The sequence below is a fragment of the Numenius arquata genome, chromosome 20 (genome assembly GCF_964106895.1).
Source record: "Numenius arquata chromosome 20, bNumArq3.hap1.1, whole genome shotgun sequence".
In the NCBI taxonomy this organism is placed as follows: Eukaryota; Metazoa; Chordata; class Aves; order Charadriiformes; family Scolopacidae; genus Numenius; species Numenius arquata.
In genome coordinates this window covers 5788607-5815167 of record NC_133595.1, presented here as the reverse complement: position 1 = coordinate 5815167, position 26561 = coordinate 5788607, and the positions used below count along the sequence as shown (strand labels likewise).

The 26561-nt window shown below is 54.0% G+C and overlaps 1 protein-coding gene across 1 annotated transcript in view; it reads right to left on the bottom strand.

Annotated features, from left to right (window-relative positions):
* The window catches only part of AGRN (agrin), a 120810-nt gene extending 95281 nt beyond the window's left edge, over nucleotides 1-25529 (bottom strand). Inside the window, 4 exon segments of the mRNA XM_074161589.1 lie at nucleotides 16545-16806; nucleotides 25026-25252; nucleotides 25255-25331; nucleotides 25333-25529. Coding sequence (XP_074017690.1) covers nucleotides 16545-16806; nucleotides 25026-25252; nucleotides 25255-25331; nucleotides 25333-25529 — 763 coding nt within the window.
* Nucleotides 25530-26561: the final 1032 nt, after the last annotated feature.

The window sequence follows — 26561 nt, the reverse complement described above, 5'->3', positions numbered from 1 at the left end:
GTAGGATTTGCCCAGCCCTCTAAGAATAACTGCGCTGCCTGTGAGAACATCACAGGAATTAGCTGCCTCCTGCCCACTACACCCCTGGTACCACGCAGCAGCCAGGAACCCGCGACTCTGGGGCAGGCACTGAAAGAACATAGATTTACAAACCAGTCCAGCATTGCCTCACATGGAAAATTGCTTTTTTTTCCTACAGGATTACAAGTTTCACCCTCGCCTTCCTGCAGAGAACAGTGCAGCGCTGTGCCTGGCGCAGTCCCGCCTGGGTGTCAGTGGAAAATAACCAGCAGTTCTCTCTGTAAAGAGATTAAAACCTTTCCCCCCCGCCATGAACAGCAAGCCACGAGGGAGGGAAAAGGGGAACTCTGCGGGAAGCGTGTGCACACAGGACATCGTACTCTTCAGGCACGAGCTGCCAAGCCAGGGACAGGCGCTTTGGGAAGACAGAGCCTGACCCTTCCCCAGCAGGGACTGTTCCCAGTTTCCCCAGCCGTCCCAGGGCAGCGCTGCCGTTCCCTTGCTGGAGCTCCACAGGGCATTCTACAACTCCATCTCCCCACCCCGCGGCCTCCCTCGCCTCCCGTGGAGGGAGAGGAATAGCTCCCAGCCTCGCAGCGCCCGAGCAAGTTCGCACAAGACGTCCCCGGCGAGGCAGGGATGCCAATGGCTTCCCAGCAGCCTCCCACCCTAACCAGCAGCTTCGCACCAGCACTTCAACTGGGCGCCTTCCCCAGCTCGGCAGAGGGGCTGCCTCCCTTGCATTCCCCTCTGACAAGCTCCGGCATTGCCCAAATTCTCTCCGAGAGGCACCGGCGCCGCAGGAAAGCTACTGGGAGCAACTGGCACGTGTCAAGCGGGTGTCTGCCTCTGCATCCAGGGGCGCTGAGGGGATGCATAGCTGGCATTCCAGGCTGGCAGAGAGCTCTGCCCCACATAATCCACCTGACCAAGGCACATGCCAGAACAGGTTACGCAAACAGAGCAGGGGCACACAGCGAGGGAGAGCAGTCTCGGGCAGGGAAAGTGGGGGGAAAAAAAAAAAAAAAAAAAAAGGCTGGAGAAAGAGCTGCATCTTGGTACGCATTTAAGGGTCCTCAACAAAAAAAGTCCGTCCAGGTGGGGTGGGAGCACTCCGACCCTTCCAGCTCACCACCAGCAACAGTTTTGTCCTTTCTGTGCACCACAGAGGGAGAAAGATGAGATTCAACCCCATCTCCTGGTCTTGCCCCAGTTCCCCCAGTGGCAGGAACGGAGCGGGGCTGCTCTGCCAGCGTGGGCACTGTGACCACAAGATGGGACATGTGCTCCAACGGGACCCACTGGGATGCTGCAGCATCCCCTTTCCTCCCTTCTGGCCTGCAGCGCGGAGCAGAGCACGGAGAGGTACATGGAGGATGGACCACAACCCATGGCCCATGTGGTCTAAGGTACATCATGGCCAAGTCATCACTCACCCCAAAACCTGCAGCCTGCTGGGCCAGCAGCGTGGGGGAGGACAGGCACAACTGAAGGGAAATCAGGCCAGGAGGGGACTGGAGAGGAAGAAACTTCTTCGGCAAGTTTTTGCAGCAGAAGGACCTGCCCAGCCCTGCGCTGAGGAAGCCAGGCGCCCGAGCATGCACACACAGGCAGGTGTGCAGCCTCCCCGTTCCTCAAGGCTGGGGCACCCCAGGTCACCCCAGGAGGGAGCACTGGGGGGGACAGATGCCTTGGCAAGCCCTGGATGAGAAGGTGGCTTTGCATCCCCCTCCCTGGGCCTGGGGACAGTGTGTGACAGCCACCGCTCCCACGCTGCAGCTCACCTTCTTCCAAGCCTTACGGTGACAACACTGGAGGAGAGAAGGCGAGGGGACACCGTGGCAGGACCAACGATCCCTCTGGTTCCTATCCCACTGATGGCTGCTGGTAGCAGACGTTTAACGGAAGAGTGCCAGAGCCAAGGAAGAGCAGACCAAGCTTGCCTGTATCCCGTATCAATCTGGAGATCATCTCTTCAGGGACTCCCTCAGCCAGAACCAGCTCAGCTTACACAACTGCCAAATACCTGATTGACCCACCCATCGAGACTTTGCCTAATCCTTTTTCAGCCCCTTAATATTTCTGGCTCTCACACCATCCATTGGAAACGAATTCCTTAGTTGAAGGAATCAACATGGACTCATCAACTCATCTCCATGTAAGAGTGGCCACCCTTCGAGCCTGTTGCCTAGTTCCTCCACCCTTCCAGTCTTCACCAGGAGAAAACTGACCTCCTATACACCAATCTGCATCCCTCCCTTTCACACCGACCTCTCTAAGCGAAAGCCTGCCTCAAGCCAGGAGGCCCCAGGACCTGCATGGGCAGAGCTATGGGCTGCCTGGTCCTGCTGAGACGTGCCACAGCGGTGCCCAAAGGCAGGGGAGATGCAGGTGTTTAGAAGATGGGGACTGTCCTGGTTTGAGCAACACAAGACAAATTACTTTGCTAATGCTTGGGAAATCTGAACTTTTAGAAGACTCCAGTGTCTGGATTTGGGAAAATATTTACTTCATAGCCAGCTTTGGAATGCAGGTTTCAAGGTCTCGGTGTTTTTGAGCTCACCAGGTGCAGAGATGACGAGGACCAAGACCCAGGCACTTGACCCAAGCTGCCAACAGGATTATTTCATACCGTGAATGTCACATTCAATATAAATTAGAAAGTCTGCTGAGGATTTTTCCTCTCTTCCTTGACGTCTGTGACCCCGAGAACTCCTTGCCCCGTTGCCGGAGCCCTGAGCCCTTCCCTTCTTCCCGAAGCCGCAGCGCTCGCAGGGTCCCACATGGGCTGGGAGTGCACGGCTTCCTGGGATGGAATGGGCTGGGTATGATCCTGGTGTATTTTATATTGGTATCGGGATCAATACTAGTTCTTTCGTATTATTAATGTTAATTATCTAGTGTTATTCTATTAAATCTGTTTATATTTCAACCCTTGGGTTTCCTTGTTTTTTCCCCAATTCCCCTTCCTGGGTGGGGAGGGGTCATCAGGCGATAGAATAATTATCTAAACAACAAATTGTTGTGGGTTTCTCAAACCGTAACAGGGATGTTTCTCTTCAAAAGCAGGGCTGGAAGTCCCCGCAGTGGGCAACCTCTGCCAGGATCTCCCCTCTCCCTGCCATGCCCAGGGCCACCAAAGCTGGGACCTGCCAGCAACACAGCAGAGCGGGTGGCCCAACTCCAGCCCCACGACTCCCTCCTCCCCTGGCCCGTAGCTGCAGGCACAGGGGACCTCACATTTGATGTCCCCAATAAGAAGCCATACTGAGTGACCAGAGATTTCCCTCTCCCTTCCCAAGCTTTGCAAGGATCCAGGAATTTGGCACCCAAGGTGGAGACTGAACCCAATGCGAGGGAAAGACACCCCAGGGAGCTGCCAGGGACAAAGGGACCCCTACGGGGAAGGGGTCTCTCCTTTGCCGGGGTTACGTCACCCGTCCCAGCATGGGGACAGCATCTCGGTGCCATTGTTTGCAGGCAACCTCACTGCCCAGGAATGCAGCAGCCCGTGGGGGCTGGGAGACGGGGCCAAGGGTGGGAAATGCTTCCTGCACAGCAGAGCTCACTCCTCGGCACATCTATTAAACAAAGCCACAAGTGACCTGGCTACTTATCGGAGAAAACGGGCCAGCCGCCCCCACAGCAGAGGGCTGATAGACAGCAGCGGCTCCCAGCCCCAGGCCTGGCTGCAGAACCCCACCATCAGTCAGTTCACAGATGCAGGAGCCACATCCGCATGCATCCTGGGCTTCCCCACACCAAAATCCACCTTTTACCCAAACCCATTTAGTTATACATCCTCCGAGACCTTTAAATGCCACGGATGCTCTGCTTGCTGCAGAGATGCCCTGTAAGAACCACTTGAGCTTTGTTTTATGGCTTATTGATGAAGGCAGCCCCCGGGCTTTCACGACACATTAAAACTCATACTGGAGAAAACTACTCTGCAGGTTGTTCCCTGCAGAGAAGCAGGGATGGGGTCAGGGAGAGGGAGCAGCAGGCTGGGGGGTGGGTATGGGGGCTGTGGGGTGGGTATGGGGGCTGCAGGCCACTCGAGAGACACAGCCCATGGTCACTGCATCCCCATGGACCACCCCAGCCCAGGCAAACACCTCTCTCCCAAGGTCCTGCACCCATCAGCGTGCCTCGCCGCTGCACCGGTATTCCAACCACAAGGCAAAGGCAGCAAGAAATAGGGGATTTCTGCAAATCTTGGTCTCTGGGCTTAGTCTGGGACAAGTCAGTTCGGGAAGGAACCACGCTGAAAGCAGCAGAAGCTCTCACCTAGACGGAGCTCAGATGGCTCCTCATGACAGAGTTTCCCCCTGCAACTGCCAGGAGCTTCCACTGATCCTAGTTTATCTCTTAGATAAACAGCATCAGTTAAAACAATTTGCTCAGGGATTTTATCACTACATAAACAGACAGCCCAGTGTAACAAGGAAAGCTGAGAGAGAAACCGGCTGTAAGCAGGAGAGGGACAAATAAAACAAAGAACCTGTTTTCCCCAAGAGCACAACTGTCCAAATGAAGCTACAGCCTATCCCAGGGCCAAGCTCTCGCCAATCCCAAGCCACACGAGTGGCTCCCACAGCCCAACCAAAAGGATTTGCTTGGGTAATTAACTGAGCAGAAAAAAAAAAAAAAAAACAATCCAACTCAGTTCTGACCCCATAGCCTTGATAGATCTGTTTGTTATAAAGTTTTTAAGTACCAACAGAATGAGAAGTGGCAGAAAAAGGACTCGGCCAGAACGAATCCCCTGGCAAAAATATCACTGCAGAAGAGATGGAGCCACCGCACAATCCTGCATCGCCTGGAGAGGAAAAACACCACCATGATAAAAAAAATGCCACTGAAAACACTGAAGAGGGTCCCAATTATATGAAACGTAGCAGTGAAGGAGCCATTCCCTCTGGGAAGGCACACAGGCAAGAACAGGCTCCCCAGACGCTCACCTTGGTCTTTAACTGGACTGCAGCATCCCTGGGCATGGCCAGACCAGAGCCGGGGACACGGCCAGGCCACTCCAGCTCCTTTCCTGCTGGGCATCCATTTCAAATGCAGCCACCCAGGAGTTACAGGACCAGTCCCAAATTCAAAGCAAGGACCCTTCTGGTTTGCTGCACAGTGTCAGGCACTGGGTTTTCCCTAGAAATCACTGTACTAGCATCAAAAAAAATCAGCATACGTCCTCTTCTAACAGCCACCAAGAGAAAGAAGCCAGCACTGCTTCGCAGGGTCCCAGGGAGGAGAGGATCAGCAACAAGAGACCACCCCACCCCAGGAATGGCACCCCTGGGCTATCAAGTGCCACCCCTGCTGCTGGCCCATCACCCCAGCACATCTGGGAACCCCTTGCTCCCCACATCGCCCCTTTCCTGCGGGAAGGCTGCTCCTCCTACACCTCACTCCACAGATCCCATCCAGCAGGGCTTCTCCTGCCAGCCTACCTGGCTGAGCTATGACTGGAATGCCGCCCCTGGCTGCCCGCCCGGCCGCTGCCCATTAGCGCAAGAAGGGATTAAGATTTATCGGCAGAAAGGTACTGCCGGCATGCAGCACCCAGCCAAGCCCAGGGAAGCACCTCTCTCCCCGGCTGGCTGCACGGAGGGACAGGAAAATGACCTCCAGATAGAGAAATCCTAGGAAAAGGTCCAAACCCATCCTTGCACACCTCTCTCAGGGGTGCAAGACACACACCTTGCACAGGCACTTCGCTCCCTCCCCGGAGGTTTCTCGCTGGTACCCGTGGGAAATCCTGCCCAAAGGATGAGGCAGGGTGAGCCCCATCCTGCCCTGACCCTGGGGGGCAGTCCCAGACCCCGGCAGGCACTGGGAGCATGGGGGTCAGCACCACAGAAAAGGCAACAGAGGAGCCAACCCACCATATGGATAAAGGGAGCCCCCAGTACCAAGGCACAGCCCCCAGAACATCTTTTGCTCCTCTCTTTTCTTCCCAAGCTCGCATGATTTTTGCCTTCCATAGAAACCAGGAGTCTCACCCCATTTCCAGCTCCATGCATTCTCTGCTAACACACCTTACAGCCCCAATACGATTTTCCATGCCTGTCCCCCATCACTGCCAGCTGCTTCCCAGGCCACACAAATCAGGGAAGTCTGTTTGGGGCCATCCTGCTCGAGGTGGGAAGCCAGGACAGATCCAGCTTCCCGTATGTAGTCAGGAGATTCATTCAGATCACTTCTACACTCCCACCACCACCACCATCACTCCTTTGGGGTTGATGCTTCCTTTGTAATGCAGTCATTCCTTGATTTAACAGAAGTACTTGAAGGCCTGAACGGACCTAAGGCCCCAGAGAATTGTTTTTTTTTCCCAGAAACAGAGCGAGATATGGTGCTTCTTGGCTACAGAGAACAGCTTCAGAGCCAAGGCAATCACAATTTGGCAGCTGAATTAGAGTTGGCAAGCGATGTATTGGTTGATTTTTCTCCCCTCTCTGCCCTCCAGTGACTTTTCTTCTGCACTTTGGGGGTTCACAAGCTCTGCAAGCGCTGGAAGGCCCCAACTTACTCAACCCTTTGGTTACCAAAGCTGAGCATCTGGCAGTTTCTGCTCCAGCAGGAGTTAACACGCACCCAGCCAGGCTCCAGGCTTTGGCTACGATCCTCCACCTGCAACAAACATCGCCGCAGCACAGGGGGGGCCAGGAAGAAGTTTAAAGACTAGTTTTCCCAGCGTGAATTTGGCCTCAGATGGGGGGGTTTTGTTCAACACCACACAGCACACACACACCAGTGGCTACAGATAAACCCCTCAAGCATCCCTCCTGGCCTTTGGGATCTGCAGCGTGAGCTGTCCTTCCAGCCTGCAGCTGTATTTTAGAGGAACGCATAAATTGCATTGGTGGCACTTATGCTAGAAGGAAGGCAGGAACTAGCTCCAGCCATCCTCCTCTTTAGCTAAAGAGCTGAGGAAGTCCAATTTCAACACCCTTATTTGCTTATTCCTCCAGACCAGCAGGGATGCTGGGATTTTACACAGGCAGAGAAGAGAACAAGCCACGGTATAAGGTCCAAGAGCCCGTTTGGCAGACACCCCCCCCTCCTGGCACCACGTATGCAGGATCAGTGTGTGGCTCCCACAGCAACCCTGTGCTCCTGTTGCTGCGGATGGAGTCAGGAACAGGCGGACAAAGCCTTGTGGGCAGCCTGGAAGGCTGAAGGAGAAGCTGGCAGGAGGACACCCAAAGCACATGGACGTTGATGGTGCACCCAGGGGAGCACCACAGCAGGGAGAGTCCCACAAATAACAGAAAAGGACCCACAGCAACTCATCGCTATGGCAGTGAGGAGCCTCAACAGCCCCTCAAGGGAGACACCCCCCCCACCATCAGCTCTCCTCCCAGTTATAGGGCCAACAGCCTGGCTAATTATCTGTAAAACTCTGCTATTATTCCAGCTGCAGCATCAAGCGTCTGTCCCGTCCATTCCAAGTCACGGTCCATTCCAAGCCACGATGCAGGTGGGTGATAGCAGTTATCCTGGTGGATAAGTGCTGGGAGCCTGCCCACCCAGTTCAGACTCCCGGGTCCCATTCCCTGCTTGGTCACAGGCTTGGCTCTGCAAACCGGGACCACATTGCTGCTTGCTTTCCATAACCTGTCTCAGCCTGCAGAAGAGCAGACAGCACCTCGGGGACTTAAATGGCTTGTTAACAGGGACAAATTGCTTTAAAGCCCTTAAAGGAAAGATAACCACTTTACTCTGTTCTCCAACAAGTTCTGAGGCTCCCTCTCTCCCCAGGAGGAGCAGTTTGGATGAGGCCCATTCCAACCCTGTGTGTCCAAAGAGAGTTTCACGCTCGTCTGGCTCTGCTCACCTGAAACACAGAACTGAGGACTAAATACCCAGAGAAGCAATGCACTTAGAAGCGCAGAGATCAGCAAAACCTCCCTCTGCCTTTTTTTTCCCCCCTCTTCCCCTTCTTTTAATTGAGTATCACCCACAAATCAAAGACGCTGAGGCACAGCCAGTCCTCCCATTCACTTAAGCTAATTAGCAGCCCTGCAAGACAGAGAGAGCACAGTGGTCTAATATTAGACAGAAGATGCACTTATGGCCCATCAAGATGACACAACATCCTCTGGGAGTGTGCAGTTCTCTTCCAACATCCACTGCCACACAGCAGGGGGGAAAAAATGGGATAGGAAGAGGCAGTTGGTTAGGAAGATGTTAAGGTTTGTCTCCTGAATGAGGAGAGGGGGCAGCAGAGCCATTTTAACCCGCTTTCCTTCTCCCGAAACTGCAGCCCAAGATGAGACATTGGAATATGCAAGTTCCAGAGCGGGGCTATAAGCCAAGCCCAGCTGTGAAAGAGCACCACAAGCCTCTAAACAATGAGTAGCAGTGCCAACCCTTTTTTGGGGGGGCACAAATCCACTAAATCCAAATCAGAGACTGGAACAGGCTGCCCAGGGAGGTGGTTGAGTCACCATCCCTGAATGTGTTTAAGAGCCATTTAGATGTGGTGTTGGGGGATATGGGGTAGGGGAGAACTTTGTAGAGTAGGGTAGATGGTTGCACTCGATGATCTCAAGGGTCTTTTCCAACCTGAATGATTCTATGATTCTAAATCCAGCCAAATCCACACGGCCTCAGCTTGAGGAGAAAACCCACTGCCCAGTTACTCTGCGAATGACACAGGCAGGCTCTGCTCTGCAGACACCATCCACGGCTCCTGCTCCACCAGCTGCTTAAAGACAGAGGTAACAGCCACCGATATGGCAGTTTGTGTTGCAGAAGACCTTTTACCAGCAGGATCCAGGAGATCTCTGCTGCCTGGAACTGCCTCTGGGATGGGACAAAGCTGCTGTGTGTCACTGCAGGCAGCACATGGCAGGGGGGTTGGAACTAGATGATCTTTGAGGTCCCTTCCAACCTAAACCATTCCATGATTTACTGACCCAAGAAAGTAGCTTTCTGGTGAAGCTACAACATGGACATGTAGTTTGGAAGCTACAACAAGGAGGGAAGGGGAATTAGCAGGGCTGGGATCCGGCCGAAGCACGAGGGCTCACACAGAGGTATTGGAGTCTCAGCTGCAGCACTGATGGGTAAAGCACCCAAGCAAGAAGAGAAAAAGTGGTTGAGACACTGGGTGGGAGATTGCAACCTTGGAAAGACCAGTTAATTCACCTGGGCTGGAGGCAGGACCGGGGATGGAGCCCAGGTTGTGCCCCCCACGCACACCCGAGCACGCTGTTCAGCTTGTGAGATTAACAGGGACGGATGTGGCTGCTGGACACAGGAAGAGCCAGGGGAGCAAGAATTAGAAGGGAATAAGAAATTCTTATTCACTTTGTAGTCTGCGCTGCAGCCGGACTGGAATTAGTCAAATTGGGTATGAATTATTGAAAGCACTGGAGCCCCATTTCCTTTGCTAATCAAAGAAAATTATTCCAGGGAGCTAAAAATGCGGGAAGAGACACAGTTTTTCAAGGATAAGAGAAAAAGACACTGCTCAGTTGGTTCCTGTAAGGAGGGCACAGAGCACCATTCGCCTCCTCCAGCCCCTTCTCCCTGCCCAGTTGCCCACAGCCCATCGGGGAGAGAGGGGGGGCTAATCCATCCAGTCCTGGGGGCCCACTCCATCCCCACCCCGGCCACGAACCACATCAAAGAGCTCTCCTGCTCCTGGAAGTCATCCCAAAGGAATGCAGGATCATTGCAGAGTGTTTAATAAGATAAACAGACCAAAGTCCCACTCCGGGTAAGGATTAGCACAGAGCAAGCCCGGGCGGGTGCCAGCAGTCCCAGCGGGCGCCTGGCAGCTCCGGAGGCAGAGCTCTGTGGGGCTCATGGGCAAAGACTGGCCCACCCCATGTTGCCCATTGCCCCTGGACATCCCAAAGGCTGAGGCAGGTCAGCTCTGTCCTCCCTGCCAGCAGAGCCCAGCTCCCGGGCTACGTTTGGAAAACAGATGAGAACTGAGCCATTTCACAGAATCATGGAATAGTTTGGGTTGGAAGGGACCTTAAAGACCATCCAGTTCCAGCCCCCTCCAGACAGGGTTGCTCCCACCAGACCAGGTTGCTCAAAGCCCCATCCAGCCTGGCCTTGAACCCCTCCAGGGATGGGGCAGCCACAGCTTCTCTGGGCAACCTGGGCCAGGGTCTCACCACCCTCACAGCAAAGAATTTCTCCTAATACCTAATCGAAATCTCCCCTCTTTCAGTTTAAAACTGTTACCCCTCGTCCTGTCACTCCACTCCCTGACAGAGTCCCTCTCCATCTTTTCTGGAGCCCCTTTAGGTACTGGAAAGCTGCTATAAATGCTGCTTCTCTGGGCATTCCCACCAGCCAGGAGGTGATGTACCAGTCCCAGACCAGCACCGATTGGTACCCAGCAGCTCCCAGATGGGAAAAACACAGAGCAGAAGGAGGCGCAGAGCCTGCCAGAGCAGCAGCTCCCCTCCATAGCACAGCACACAGCAAGCCACCGTCCCCCTCCCAGCTATTAGTGGAGCAAACAAAAAAGCAGAACCAAGAAGCCATGGCCGGGGCCCAGCACTTGCCATAACTGCACGGCCGGCATGCCCGAGAGATACGCCGTCCGTGCTGCTGACCAAGAAGCCCCAGCCGATCCCGCCGAGAAATGCGGCAGGACGTGCCAGAGCGGGAAGCGGGACCAAAGGAGCCTTCCCAGACCAGTAGCCTCCCACACCAGATTAAAATTCCATAGGAATTTGCTAAACAAATGGACTCTCTTAGCTACCGCCATAAACCCATGGGATGTTTTGCATTACGACCACGCAAGGGAGGGAGGAAACAGTCCCTCCTGCTTGGCCCACGCACAGGGCCCCCCTGTCCCCCCCCAACTCCATGCTATCACCTCCTGCAGACACTGGTCCGGCCAGTACCAGGCTGAATTCGTCAGCCACAGCACCCGCCTCCATCCACCCCTGAAGTCCCTGGCTCTCCCCAGTGCCAGTCTCAGAGGTGGCAGCCCCAGGAAACCTGCTCCAGCCTGGACCAAAAGGCAGGATGCCACCCCCCACCTCTTCCCCCCCCAGCCCCCCGCCTAGGATTGTCTAGTGGTGGATTCTCTCCTCTCCATTTACCACATTTTACAGCTGCTGGCTAATTCTCCCACCCTCCCGAGACGGAGGTGTTGATGCTGTTCTCATTATCTTCAATTCAAAACAGAGCCAAGAAGAGGAAGGGAGGGGAGAAAAAAAAAAAAAAAAGCCAACTTATTTAAGAAGAAACCCACACACTAACCCTCTTCCAGCCCCCCCTCCCTCGCCTGTTCTGAAGCACAATGAAACTCCAGGGATGGATTCAAAAAAGAAATAGTTGCAGGGGTGGAGAAGGGCTGCAGAGAGACCAGAGCATGGGAAGTGACCACAGCCCGAATCACCTAACGCAAACCCGTGCCAGCAATTTCCTTGCTGAGAGGAGCCCACTGTGCAGACCTTCCAGTCTCTGCAAGGAGCCTGAAAAGAAGATTTTGCATGGGCCGGTTTACAAGAACAAAACGTCTCAGTTCTACGGAGGCAGAGACCTAAAAAGAAAGAGAGGACAGAATAAAAGTGAACAGGCAGAAGACAAAACAGAACAGACAGTGTATAACTTAAAGGGAGATGCTTTCAAAGCTAGTCCCGCTTCCAAGAAGACACGGGAGAGCCGAGGCTGCAGGAGGGGATGCAATTCTTCCACCGGAGTAATTAAAAGGGTTGCCACAGAGATGAAGAGTCAGAGGAGAGCTCTGGACTGGCTGGCATCAGAATTTCAATAGCAGCTAAGTGACATTTTTAAACACATGGAGCATCTGCAGCACGCTGCACGGCCAACACAAGCCAGAGCATCTTGACTATGGGCATCGATACGGAAAAGAGTTTCAGAGAACTGTCTGCTGTCCTCAAAGCAGCGCCCCGAGACACCACGTTGGCCCCCTTCAGGTCCTAGGCAGGGTGACACACAGCACCCAAAGGTGACCGTTCCAGCACAGCACACACACGCCTCGGTGCCTACCCAGAGGAGGTACCGAGCACCGTGGAAGAACAAGCACAGCAGTGGCCGTGACCGCTCTCAGCAGCCTGGGACAGTGGACAGTCCAGAAAGGGTCGGCTACTACACGTGCACATAGAAGGTCGGTCCTCAGCCTTGCCCTCACTGCAGGCATCGTTCCGGCATCACCCCCAAGACAGGTGGATCCACCCTTGTCAAAAGGCTTAACAACCCCCCAACTTGGTCCACAGGTCCCCTTTTCCACGTCACCTGGGATGCTGAGGTGACACCGCACTAGTTAAAGCCCAGAGCGAGAGTTTCTTGAAGATCTGTTGGACACGCTGCTCGGGGACAAGGCTCTCAAGCCACCAGTGCTTACTGTACCCAACGCTAGCAGGTTTCGCTGTGCACTGCACTCGTAAAGCCAACGTACGTGGCTTTTCCCAGGGGGTTCAAAGTCCACCCACATCTCCAAAGCCAGCAAAGCCGTCTTGGCCGGGGCAGCTGCACCGGCGTTAATGCAAATCCCACCACAAGCAAGCCACTATTTAAAAGGAGACCTGGGTTCTCATTAACCGAGGCCCTAACAAAGGTTTAATCTGAACTTCCTCCCACCCAGACGGCTCCGTATGGAGTCGACGCACGGCCCCTCCCACACCATACACAAAAAAAAAAAAAAAAAAATCTTGATTTTCTTCAAGTGGAGTCGCGATCAAAGTGAAATATGAGACACACACACACACACACAGGGGAAGGAGCTCTCGGGGATTAGTCAGCTGTTGAACTCCAGAAGAACGTGCTCGATGGTGCTGTCAGGGGAGAGCGAGGAGAGGGAAGCACCCAGCATGGAGCCGGCTGGTGCTGTGCCTTGGGATGCTCCAACATCTGCACAGCGATCCCAGCCCTCTCCACGCAGTCCCAGCGCTCAAGGCACAAACGCAGCGAGGCTGGGGATTATCAGGCTAATTCTTTCCCCAGGAAGCATCATCCAGATGTCCTGAAGGAGGAGAGGAAATCCACTCCCGCTGCTACACAGCGCTACGTGCTGCTCGGAGCTGGTTCCCTCTCCACGCTTTCCCCCGCATGGAAACATCCTCCTTCGCCCAAGGACCCGGTCCAAGCCTGTGTCCCAGCCTCCTCCACAAGCCCCAGAGCTGCTCCTCTGCCCTTCAGCACCCAAAAAAATTCCCTCCAGGCACCCTCAGAGCTGACCCAGTTTGTAGAGCTCAGCTCAAGCCTCACATTTTGACTACAGCTGGTCAAAGCATTTTTTTTTTTTACTACAATTAAGTGTAAACAAAATACCCTGTTTTTACCTCTAACCTGAGCTGTTTCACAGAGATGCCCCGGTTTGAACTCCTCTCTTAAGACAGGAAAGATTTTGATGTCTAGGATTTTTCCAAGCTGGAGCGACAGGAGATGAAGATACTCAAAACATTCATGTTTTTCCACTCAGCTGCCACCATTCTTCCAATTCTTTCTGCAAAAGCGCTCAAAGGTTTGTTTTTAAACACAAAGTGCAGCAGAGAGCAGCGTCCTGGGCAGCTTTGCTTTGAACCCTCCTGTGGGGAGCTGATGGGAAACAAGTCCCAGAGCTAAATTCTCAGACTGGGGAGCTCAGGAATGGTTCCCAGGCTGGCAGGAGCAGGTTCTCATGGCTGGTTTTGCATCGCCTCGCAGAAGGCAGCAGGACAGCTGTGCTGGGCAAGCCCAAAGGGACTGTCACAGACCTCAGGAGAGCCCTGAGCTTTAGGTAGAGCTCAAGGGAAACCGAGATTCTGAGGGTCAGTGTGTTCCATGCTCTCTACAGCAAACCTGGTAGCACCCAGCATGTAGGATACTCATGCATTGACCAGGCTTCCAAGATGTGGGAAGAAGAAAAGCGACTCCACAGGATATGACAAGAAAGGTGGGTTTTTCAAGGCAAGTGAAACAGTGACTGCCAAGTCAGTGGATGCCAAAATAAGAATCGCTGCATCTCCCCCAAGCAACGCTTTTTGACCTACCTGAGACATTAGTAACTCAAAGGCTGCCTTGTTTTTTATTGTTTCTCAGCAACACAGTCTGGAAAGGTCTCCACCAGTTTGGAGAACTCAGGTCCACCACACATGGCAAATTGTCTGCAGGCTGTTTTCCAGCCCTCTCCAGTCCCCACAGCAGCCAGGCAGGCTGACGCCCCGTCTCTGCATGCCAACAGCATCCCGGTGAGCCATCGGGAAGAGGGGCATAATTAGTCAAAGGAAGCTATATATATATATATATAAAAAGCAAGCCATTCAGCAAGTGATCTTCAGAGAAGAGGGGAGTCCCAGAAAGAATCATCTACCACCTGGTATCAGGAAAGGTTAACAGGAGGAAAGATAACCCCCCCCTATAACTGCACAGACCTGCAATTTAAGCACACAGGAGGGAGAGTTTCACATGCCCAGCTTTGGCACCTTCAACCCCCTCGCACAAAAGCATGGGAGCGACACTAAGCGAGCCTTTCCTGTGGTCCTGCATCAGAGGACATGCTTGTAGACACATTCACCTACAGCTTGGTGTACCCAGGCACTTTGCACCTCTCCCCTCCTGGGACCGGGACACCAGCCTGCAGGGTATAGTACACCAGTACTGCAGGGTATAGCACACTGGGAATGACAGTCCCATCATACCTATACAAAAGGTGTCCCTGGCCAGGACATGTCCCCAACTGCAGCACGCCCCAGTTCACAAAACAGCCAGCCCCAACACACCGGGGGCTGTAACGAGCATTACACCAACACAACACAATGTTAAATCTTCCCCCATGAAAGGCAAAAGCAGGAATGGGTCCCAGGGACAAATTCTACATTGAATCTACAACATTAGGAGGAAAACATCTCCCATCATCTCCCGGGGGCCCTAAGAGACAAAGTCCTTCCCCATGAAGGGGAACCACCTAGCTCAGCCCCCCCAGCTCACATCCAGTGCGTGCAAAACGAGCACGCCAAAGGACACAGCAAACGAGGTGAAGACAGAATTCTTCCCAATGTTTGCTCAGGTTTAACAGAAACAGCCACACACTCGTCTTTCTCCTCCCTCCCTCTCCACGAGGTGGAAAGAAAGGGTAGGACTGATACCTTTCAAGTGCAAGATGGAAAAAATATATATATAGGCAGAAAGCCTCCATTGTCCCACCCTCTTACAAAAACCACTCGAGATGGGGTGCCTCTTGTGAGCCACTTTGCTGAACCAGCTCTCTCCCAGCCCGAGAGCTCGGTCATTTACCTCCGTCAGCACTCACAGCTGGAAAAAGGGGGTTATGGCCTCCCCTCTGCATGTCCAAGGGGGAGGAGGGAGCCATTCCGCGTGTTTATTTGTTGTCTGTGCAGAATTCCTGCATTCCTTCCCTTGTTTACTCATCTGCTCTCAGAACATACTCAGACCCCAGCAAAGGGCTTTTGGGGCACCGCATTCCCCCACGAGCTCAGAGCTCTTGCTGGAGACCAGGACAAGCATGAAGAGGGAAGAGAGAAGCCAGCAAATGGGTGATTACAGAAGTATGTTTTCAAGGTGGTTGGGCAACAAGTAGAAAAAGGATCAATTCTCCCCAGATCTGCTCTCCATAGAGGCACATCTCCACACCTGGGAGGTCTAAGACCCTATTAAAGAGGACATATGGATTGTCTCATCCTCTTCCCAACAGCTATGCTGTTGCACCCACAGCAGCAATAGTAACTCAGCCACCCTTTGGCACAGCCATGCCAGCACTCCTCACGTTGTCCCATGGACAACTGCAAGTCAGCCCACGGTCCCTGTGCTCCGCATCAACATCACAACCCACCTCATCCGAGATGTTTTGGGAGCAGACGCAGAGGCTCCAGAGAAGTGAAGGTGCAAGGGTTTCACCAGGACAATACAGAAGCACAGCTCATACCCCCTAAAAATCACTTAGCTCTTCGGCTTGGTTCTGACTTAGTTGTACCTTGGAGAAGCAAACTTCACCCCCACGCAGAACTCGGCTGGCTTCTTGGATCCCTGGAAGAGTCCACAAGGCTGACTTTGCAAGTGAGGAAGCCCCCAGAGGAAGCCAGGTGTGACTACCATGAAGGACAGGCCTTCACCCCAGGATTAACCCATTAACTTATCAGCTCTAAACCTACAGGAAAATCTAACTCGGGTGTGAGGAGCCTAAATTCCCTGGTAAGTGCTTGAGACACACTTGTGTCGGGACAGGACTTGCAATGGGGATGCTCCCAACCACATCAGGCTCATTGCAGAGGGGACTGAGAACCTGCATCAAATCTGGAGCGAGCTGTATCTTGGCTGCAACCACTGTCTTTGACAACAAGATCAATGCCAGGCACTGTCCCCGTGACCAGCGAGTCCACAGAGCAGTACAGCTCTACCCCAGACACACGTAGAACAGCAGGCTAGATATGCCCCATCACCGGCAAGATCACTGGCCGATCAATCATTTACAAGCTAAGCACACAAGGTGCTTAGCCAGGGCTTGGCCACTGCTGCCTCTGGGTGCTCAGAGCCCCCCGGGGAAAGCCAGGCACCCTCACTCCATCCAGCCTCACCTTCCACGCAGTGCTCCACCTCCTCCAGGTTGCGCAGCGTTATCCGCATGAGGCTGGAGTTCAGCATCAGCTCGTTGCGGTGGGCCGGCCACATGTACTGGGGGGCTGGGTTGACGAAGAAAATCCGCGTGTCCCCAGTCGAGACTTGGTTGTCGCAGATTAAGGGGTCCCCGAAGCCGCCGATGACCACCTTGTTGCCACCATCCAAGAGGATCTCGTGAGTGACGATGTCTTTGCCTTTCAGGTAACGCCAGACTCTCACCTTGAATGAGAAGGAGAAAGAGGACGTGAGACCATTTCCCAGCCACAGGCAACCGGCACCTTCTGGCCCAGTTAATTTTTATCATGTTGTCACAAGATGCACGGGAGCAGTTCAGGCTGGCAAAGCCTTCCAGCAGAGCTAATTTCGTTAGCCATCCCTCTAAAAGCACAAAATGCGTGGGCAACAGACTAAAGCACATACTACTCTTTCTGCCAAAGCTGCACCCAGCTCTCCAACCCTTGGTGCTCCTGCCAGCCTCACGTCACAAGGGGTCCCTCAACCACACAGGCTCTCCAGCAAGGGAGAGAGACCCCCATTCCCTTGTGTGCGCCTCCTCTTTGCGCTGGGATGCACCAAGACCCAGGATTTGCCTTCCCTTCCCACCTCTCCTCCCTTGGAAGCACGCTCCAGGCTCAGCCAAAGCCAAGCGTGTCGCCAGCCCAGTCGCTGCCGCTACAGCCTTGAGATGAAGAGCTGCCCCACATCAAACCCTGCCTTGACTCACCTCCCCGGAGGCCCACGAAACCAAAATATCCCTCTCCTTCCTCTTCTCTCATCACCAACTCCAGGAAGGACTCGCCTTCCCCACCCCAAGTGCAAACACGGGGCCGGCGGAGGGTAGCAATGTCCCTTCCCTTTGTTCGGGCAAGAACATCGGCTCCAGATAAGCTGCCACTTCTCAGCAAACACTTGGGGGCCACCAGCAGGTGATACTGCTAGCCAGAGACCAGCCTCCTGCATGGCAGAGGAGACCTCGGACGGGCCAGCAAGGTGGTGGCTCCCATGGGAGAGCGGAGCAGAAGCAACCAGGCAGAGGTGGGGTGGGAAAAGGGGGAGAGAAGACCCCAGCAGCCTCCATGGCACAGCTCAACTCAGGCCAGGAAGGCTGCTCGAGAGCTTCCCTGGCAGCAGAAGGCTCTGCTGCTCTTTTGCCTTTGCTGTACACAACCAGCAGGACCAAGGATGAGCTCATCAACCTTTTCCCTCTGATGTTGTTCTAACCTTTAGGCCCACAACAGCCCTTCCAGTTGCCACATGAGTGGCCGTGGCAGGGAACGCTGCTCTCTGACAAGGGACACTGCACTGACCCAGGGGAAGCTGGCAGAGACTCAACCAGGAAAATAATTTTAAAAAAAAAAAAAACACTTCAGAACTGACCTGCTCCTGCCCATTATTAATAAAGAATTCAAATTCATAGCAGGAGATCCACCCCGGTCTGGATGCTCGGGCAGAAGGAAGAGACAACTCACCTGCCGTTAACCCTTTCCACATACATCAGCTGGAAGCCCAGCCTCTACCGACACTGACCATGGGGTGAGGGACATGACTCAAGCCCTACGAGGGGAGCAGGCAAACCTCAGCCTTGCCAGAGGAACCCCCCGCTCCCTTCTACTCCCAGGCAGCAGCATCCGAGGTGACAGACTCCAGCTGGTACCGCTCTCCCAGAGACATCCTGACTCGCACCAAAATCTCAGTGGTGAAGCGTATCAAAGGAGGAGAAAACAATTCTGAATTCAAAAATAAAAAATAAAAATCAAAGCTTTGAAGGGAACATTAAATGGCTGGAAGTCCCCAGTGAGGGAAGGCTGCACAGCTGAGGAGAACCGTGTCCATCCACGAGGGAGGCTTGGAGCCTTTAAAAGAGGGGCAGGAGGAGGCAGGTGGGGTGGGTGAATGAAATTAGGGGGTCTTCTGGCTCTGACACAGCACCGGTACCTTGAGAAGATGAAAGGCAGAGCAGACACACTCCGTGTAGAATTGTCAAAGGCAAATTATGTTCCTATAAACGACTAAAGAAAGCCCTCTGTGGATTTGCTAAAATGCAGGGAGGATTTGGCAGCAGGAGCCGGTTTCCCTTTACTCATCCAAACTTCAGGAAGAAAAAAAAAATGAGTCCTGGCCACAAGAGTTAGTGCCCCTCCTGCTGCCAGCGGTTCTAGAGCAGCTCCTTGGACCTCGCTGCTGGCTCGTCCCCCTGCCCAAAAAAGGCGAGATTTGCACAGAACCACAAGCCAACCTCTCTCCAGAGCCACGCTTTCTGCGGCAAATTCTCCCCAAAGAAAGAAACACCCGCGCGGGAGGGAAGCAACAGCCCTAAAATGAATTTTTACTGCACGTGGGACACCAGAGACATGTCTGATGGGTTAGAAATCCTCCTGCCGCCGCTGCAGTCCTCTCGCAGGGGAAAGATGACACAGAGGCGAGTAGCATGTAATGGGAACAGCTCATCAGAGAGCTGCCTGAGGTTTCGGCTGGGAGCAAGGGCGGGCTCCCTGGCAAGGGTATTAGTGTGACCGCAGGCATCCCCAGCCTGGCATGCTCAGAGCGTGCTTTATCATGCTCTTCTGCTAGCATCTCCCCTCCTACCGCAGTCACCTGCATTCCCCAGCCGTCTCCACCGCCCAGAGAGCACTTCAGCCCACTGTGCCAAGCACCACAGCACTCAGGGAGAGGGCGGCTCGGAGATAAGGGGGCTCTCAAGCCCCTCTCCGAAACAGGCAGGCACGTAGGATCCCTTGGGAATTGCACTCTGAAAGGAAGGCCAGGGGAGGAGGAAGGATGCTCACAGGGGTGCGGGCAGACAGGTCTCTCCCGACCCTGGGGGACACCGGGGGTGGCAGGGAGGCAGTCAGACCTTTCACTACAGCTTCTACGCTTGGCAAAGGGGTTGAGGTGCGGGGACTTGTTACAGGTGAGGAGGAAAGCACAGAGCAGACGTTATCGCACTCTAGAATGTACCATTTTTATAGTCATCTGCAACTGCAGCTCACTGGCCTCTGCCTTGCATGGCCCTTCAAGTGCATCATGTTCCTCTCTGGGCTTCTTTGAGACCATCCAGAAAGACTTTTACTCTTTGCCAAATACCTCCACACCATTACTCAGTGACTACAGAAGACACACAACAAAATCTGACACTGCAAAGTTCAAATAAGAGGGTAAAAACATGTCAGGGGCTAGGGGGAACACAAGTCTCATGACCTTTAATCAACCTTGTAACTTTCTGAAGTCCAAAGTCCAGAATTTCATGGGGTGGGAGCTCAGCACCATCTCAGTCCTGAGCAAGAGGCTTCAGGGTCCAGAATGATCTAGAGCTGAACTCCCCTCACTCTGTCCCTACCATGATTAGGAGTAGGCACCTACAGCTCCTGGGGCAAGGGAACTGGGCCATCCCCACCACCACAGGGGCAAGCAAGCTGGGGTGAGACCCTCCTGCTCACTGTCGGAGCCCAGCACAAAATTCACCGTCCAGCAGAAAAAGGGAATGAATTTAGTGTTGCTTGTACTCTACAGGTGCAACTGAAGGTGAAGAACAAAGTTAAGGAGTGTATTTTATTCTCAAATCACACCTTCTCCTTCAGGTGTAATATTTGCCAGACCCAGAGAAGGACTCAATTTGATGGGTCTCAGCCCAGCAGGTCCTGTGATCCCAACAGCAGCCGCTGTATCTCAGTGAGGTGAGCCCTGTTCTCCTGCATACCTGAGATCAAAAAACCACCCCAGGTATAAACACCACCGTGACAGCTCCTCTTTGGATGCCGCACATGCCCTACCTGCCCCAAGACAGGGAGACAGACGTTCGTTAGAGATGTACTCACATGCTTTCACACTCATTTATCTTCCACCACGAAGGGGGAGTCGGCTCCCCTTGGGCCAGCGCTTCTCAATGCCACAGCAACCAAAAGACAAGCAATAACTTATACACGGGCTACCATCCCTCCCCACACGCTCCAAGTCCAAGCTGCTGGGCTGGGGGAAGATGATGGGGAGAGAAAGTGACGCCTTCAGAGCCTATTCCAGCCCGAGAAGAACCTGCTTTGGTTGCACACAGCATGAGCTCTTTTCTCGAGGGAGATGGCAGTCAACCAGCGAACAGAGGGAGCTTCAGATGGCAAGGAAGGGTAGCTGTGACAGGCAGCTTCCCTCCCTTCTGATCTTACAGGAATCCTGGTATCGACAGGGAGACATCTGCTCCACCATATGCAGGTGGTGCCACCCGAGGCAGCCCCCCCCATACTTTTTCAAAGAGCCACCTGGGAGGATGGCACCCCAGGTGAGGCGAGGAGGCAGGGTGCTAAGGAGCACAGATTGAACAGCTTTAGCAGAAGCTTCCCCCACCCGGGACCAGCTGGGTCTCCAGCTTTTCTCGCAGCAGCAGCAGCACAACTCCCTTGTGGTTGCGGCTCCTTCCCCACAGTCAAGTTCAGACACCTTCCTCCAGCCCCACCAGCTCCACCTCCTCTTCCTTCGGCAGCAGCCCCCGGGGCAGGCGCTCGCTGCGAGGAGGTGAGGGGCACAAGCAACCTGGGAAAAAAAAAAAAAAAAACAAAAAACAACCCCAAAAAACCAAAAAACCACACAAACCCACCAGGAATACAAAGCAGACAAAAGGGGGGGGGGGGGGGGGGGGGGAATAATAATAATACAGGAGGCAGGCAGAGAACACAGCCCGAGGCTTGTGCTGAAAGGTAGCAGTCGGGCATTTTCACAGCTAGGTCTAAGGCAGGGGGAGAAAGACTCAAGCCTACCCTCTCTTCTGAAGCAGATGGTAATTTGAGTTAATTAGCCTGGCTGTTCTAGTCATACACCTCAGAGCCAGGCCACAGCCTTCAACAAGCAACATCAGAGTCCACCAGCTTTCTCCCCCACCCTTATCCTCCATAATGAATGGATGTGAAGGCACCAAAGACCAAGCAATTACCTGTAGGGCATCCCATTCATCATCACACACAATTAAGACTTTGCCGCTGGTGACTCACGGGCTACATCAAGGATTGGGGAAGAAAAGGGAGAGAGAGAAAAAATTAGGCTGGAACCTAGTTCCAAGAGGTCCCTTCCCTGTAGCAGACTCACTCTTTTGCCAGCGAGCACATAAAACACTGGATTAAGGCTGTTTTACAAGACTCCTGGCAGCTACAGGGAGGCAGAGTGAGAACAGCGAAGACTTTATTTAAGCAGATCCTTGCAAGGGTGTGTTTTAAGTGCAGCACAAAACCCGAAAGTAAAAGGATTTTCCAATGTGCCACAGGGGTCCATCCCACGGCAGGGAATGGGACCCCCTGGACTGGCACGTGCAGTGCCCCCAAAATTCCTGCCAGGAAGATGCTTTGAGAAGTGCCAGGCTTGGTCTCGTAACGAAAGATGAGAAGTTAGAGCATAGTCTCCTTGGGAGGAGAGCTGTCACTCTGGACAGAAGTAAAAAGGGTCACCACGAGCATCAGCTCTGCTTGAAGCTTCACAGGCAGCTCTGCCAAATCCTTCCCTCCCGATCACACATCGTCCCTCTCCCATTGTCACTCTCTGTGCCTTTCCCCAGCAGAAGCCAGCACAGCACCAAACCCACCTCCCCCAGCAACTTCCACATCCAACAGCGCCGTTACCCCCCGAAATAGGGGCTCTATTGTTGGGAACAGGATCCACATCCTTTACAACACTTCCTATAGCACATATAGAACCTGTATTTGTCCTATAAATAGGAGCTCCCTTCATAAATATCAGGTCAGACCAGAATAAGGCACACCAGAGGACTCAAAAGCAGGAAGGGACAATGCCAAAAAGGCAGGCTGTAGATAGGATGAAGCTTGGGAAGAAGAGCAAGCCCAGCACCCCGGTTCCCACGTCAAACCCCTCGGTGAAGCGGCACCCATCAGCCAGTTTCAATTTCGGGAGTCCTGTCAGCCTGTTCTTCCTTATTATTCATCTCCTCCAGCAGCACACGAGTGGCTGGTAGCTATTTAAGGGCGTTTATCTAACATTAACTTCACATTTCTCCCGGGTTGTAATGTGCTTATCTGCCTCTATCAAAGGCTTCAGCTGGGAGGGTTTTGAGTTTAACTGGGAAGAACAATACAGTAAGGCAGCACCCGCAGATATTCACATGCCCGCTCCCTCGCGGAGACCACCCAGCACCAATAACACTCGCTATTTTGGGTGTGGGCTCCAGGGAACTCCCACCGCACACTTGGCCCTTGCCTTTCCTCTTCAGATAAAGAAGAACCCGAGGAGAGATAACCGTGGTATTTGGAGGTAACCCCAGGGCCTGGTTACTGGAACATCACAGCGAGGAAGCGGACGTTGAGTTTTCTCAGCGGATCCCTCCTGCACCTCGGCTCGCTCCGGCTCCGCAGGGCGCCCGGGAGCCAGCAGTCAGGTTTAATGCCCAAACTGCCCTTTTGGAATCTAAGTGCTTGGTAAAAAAACAAAAGAAACCAAAATACAAGTGTGTCTAACCCAGCATCAGCTACTTCAATACTTTGAGAGACCTTAGAGTGAAACAGGCTGCCACAAAGCCACGCATTGACAAGTCATGAGCATTACGCCCCGCTAAGTCACAGTTAGGAGAGATTTATCTGCTTTCAGATCCTTAAGACACTCCAAGTGTCTTTCAAAGCTTCTTTTTTTTTTTTTTCCTGCACACTATGAACATACCATAAAAATTCACGTGGAAGAGACTGATGTGGAGGTAAAGGGACTGAAGAACCGCTGTTCTAAGAAAACTGCTAAATGTCACAGCGTAACCGGGGGAGCCACCAGCACTGCCACAACGAGATGGGACGGGATGGGCACTTCCACCCAGGGCAGGAGAGAAGGTTTTTCTCCTTTCGCTTTCTTTTACAGCAACGCTAGGACTGGAAAGGTACCTTGGTGCCAGGTTCTGGCCTTCAGGTGCTGCTATGAAACTAAAAATCCCACCGTTAGCTCCAGAGTAAGTAGCAGGAGCCTTCTCCGCAGCATTGCTTGGGATAGCTCAGGGAGAGCCAGGCCAGAGACTCCCTTCCCAAGCTGAGCAAAGTAAACTGTGTCTCAACTAAAGCCACCACCCCGCAGACCAGGTTCCTCCCCACACCTTGCTCCCTAGCTGCTCTCACTTGGACTCGACTACATCCTATCAAAGGCAGAGATGCTGAGCAAGCAGGATTTCCCATCACAGGAGCGTAGGCAAAACCGTTTTCCCAGCCCAGGGTCTTGCTCCGATGCAGCAAGATGAAGCCTGGATTTGACGCTGGCCAGACACCGCGCCGCGTCCCCGCAGTGGGAGCAAGGACACCCGTCTCTTAAATGAGCATTTCTGCCTCATCACTAGCCTCCCTGGACCACCTCCCGCCTCCTCGCACGGCAACCCCTTGCCCCAGCGTCAGGTGGCCCGCATCCACCCAGCCATATGCCCCCTCCAAGCTGCCGCAGGACACCGGCTGCTGGCAGCAGCTTATTAGTTTTCTACGTAGCACCCAGGATGTGCCAGACACTTTGCAAACATACGCTCCCTGCGCGAGCCCGGAGGGTCCGTGATTTAATTTACGAGAGCCGGGTACAGATTGTACCACGCAGAATCGCATGGGGCAGAGCGGTGGGGAGCGAGCGCGAAGCAGCGGGCACCAGCTGGACAGACAGAAGCTTTTTTTTTTTTTTTTTTTTTTTAACTAGTTTATTGGGCTGAGAGATGCTCCAGAAGAGAGGGCATGGTATGAAATAAACCTTCCTCTCCACCGGCAGATCTCTCCCCACCAACGCGCTGCTGCACATCACCCCAGGCCCCGCTTAGCACTAACCGCAGGCAGGAACCGCAGTACTTTTGAAGGATGGGCAGAAGAGGGGACGGGGAGAAGAGAGGATTAAAACCAAACCAAAACAAAACAAAACAAAAAAAAAAAAGGCAATGTAGCAGCATGTCCTTGCAAGTGAGATTCCTGCCCCGGGAAGGGTTAAGCCTTACAGCACGTTTTCTGACAACCAGGCGGATGGTATTTCAGGTTGCTCAGTACTCTACCGTCTCCCAGCTTGGGGAGGGGGGGGGGAGAAAGAAAAAAAAAAAAAAAAAAACCAAAAAAAACCCATAGCCTGAGGCCAGATTGGTAGTTAAACAATAGCTTGAGCTCGAGGAACTCAAGATGCTGCTAAAGTAAACAGGGAGCTACACGTAGAGGCAGCGAGCGGCTCCGAACACCTTCCCCGGCAGCCCGAACCCTGGCACAGCAGAAAGTTGGGAGCCAGCTCCGCATGATGGAAAGGAGGGAAATGCCCATAAAAAGCAACCTTGAAGAGATTCCCCTCCGCACAGCTGTGGGAGCTCTTAAGCGGGGAGAGCGACTCCGCAGGCTAAAAATACATAATTACACACCAAAGCTCCGGCGCATACAATAAAAACCACATGCCGCCCGCCCCAGAAGGCGCCTGGTGGGGGCTGAAAGTTTCTCCCCCCCCCCCCCCCCACCACCCCTTACCTTGCAGGAGTAGGTGTGGTGGACGGGGTCCACGTTCATGATCTCCTCCACCGTGCCCGTCAGCACCACGTTGGCCTCCTCCTCCCTCCGCTCCAGCTCCCGTTCGGGGCAGCTGGCCCCGCCGCCGCCCAGCGCTAGCCCTAAGAGGGCTAACAACGCCCGGGCGACCGCCGCTCGCCCCCCCATTAGCCCGGCCGAGCCGCGGCGGTTCGGCCCAGCCCCGGGCAAGCCCCCGACGGAGCGGGCAGACAAAAGCGAACCCGCTCGCAGGCAGGGCTGGCGCAGAGAGAAGGGCTACTTTTGTTCGAGGAGGTGAAAAGGAGGAAAGAAAGAGAGGGAGGGAGGGAGGAGAGGGGAGGGGAGAGCAGGGGAGGGGAGAAGGAAGAAAATCCCAAGAGGAGGAGGAGGAGGAGGAGGAGGAGATATCTCTCCCCCGAAGCCGCGGCCGGGGAGAAGCGCTCGGTCCTCTGCTTTGCCCCTGTAAGAAAGCCCGCAGATTTGCATGCAATCTGAATTGCTGATAAGGAGGGAGCGGGGGCAGGGGGGGGAGAGAGAAAGAGAGGAAGGAGGGAGGGAGGGAGGAAGGCAGCCAGCCCTGCTGCCGGCTCTTATTGCAGCGCTGCCGCGGACGCCACCCCCAGGAAAGGGAGCCCGCATCAGGTTAATGGATAATCAGCGCGCCAACGTGAGGAGACTTTTAAAGGTGTAGGGACCGCTGCCGAGCAGCAGCCTGCCTCCCCGCCGCCTGTGTCCCCCCCCCCAGCCCTCTCCCGGGGTCCCCCATCCCGGTCCTGTCCGCACCCCGCACCCGCGGGGATGCGGCTGCAGGAGGTGGGGGTCGGAACCCGGAGCTTCTCCGCATCCCTCCCTGCCATCCCCCAGCTCATCCTTGGCATCGCCGAAGTGGGGGGGGGCTGCTGCCAGGGCTGCTGCCCGTTTTCCCTATGGGGAAACTGAGGCCCGGGCTCCACAAAGCTCCCACGAGTGCTCCATCACGGGACAAACCGGGTCAACCACGCCTGGTCCGTCACGTCTCCTCAGTTTCCAGGGGGACAAGGCGCTCAGGGGTTCCCACACTTTGCCCCCACACAGGGCAACGCCACCTTCCCGTGGAATGGCCTGTGTCTGCCCCTGGACCACCGCGACCTCCTGCCCTGGCTTTCCCCGGGGACTGGATGGCAATTTTTCCAGATGTCGTGTGCAATTACTGCAAATATAAAATGAAAAGTTAAGTGGCACCAGGGGAGGGATATTGTTTCTCCCCTCCATAAATTAGCCATCCCCCGGAGGCATTTTACAAGGCTGTTTTACTTGATGGCCCTAAACAAGTCATGTTGGTGACCCAGGGCTAGCGGGTGAATAACTGATGGCTGGGTGAAGTTTAACCACGCCGATGCCACGATGCCAGCAGAGGAGATGACGTGCCCCATGTCATTCTCTGATGAGCACGTGTCAATACACAGCAGCATCCTGCACTGTCAGGCTCTGCAGATGACCGTCCATCCTCTTTGTCATCTTGAGTTTCGAGCAGTGCTC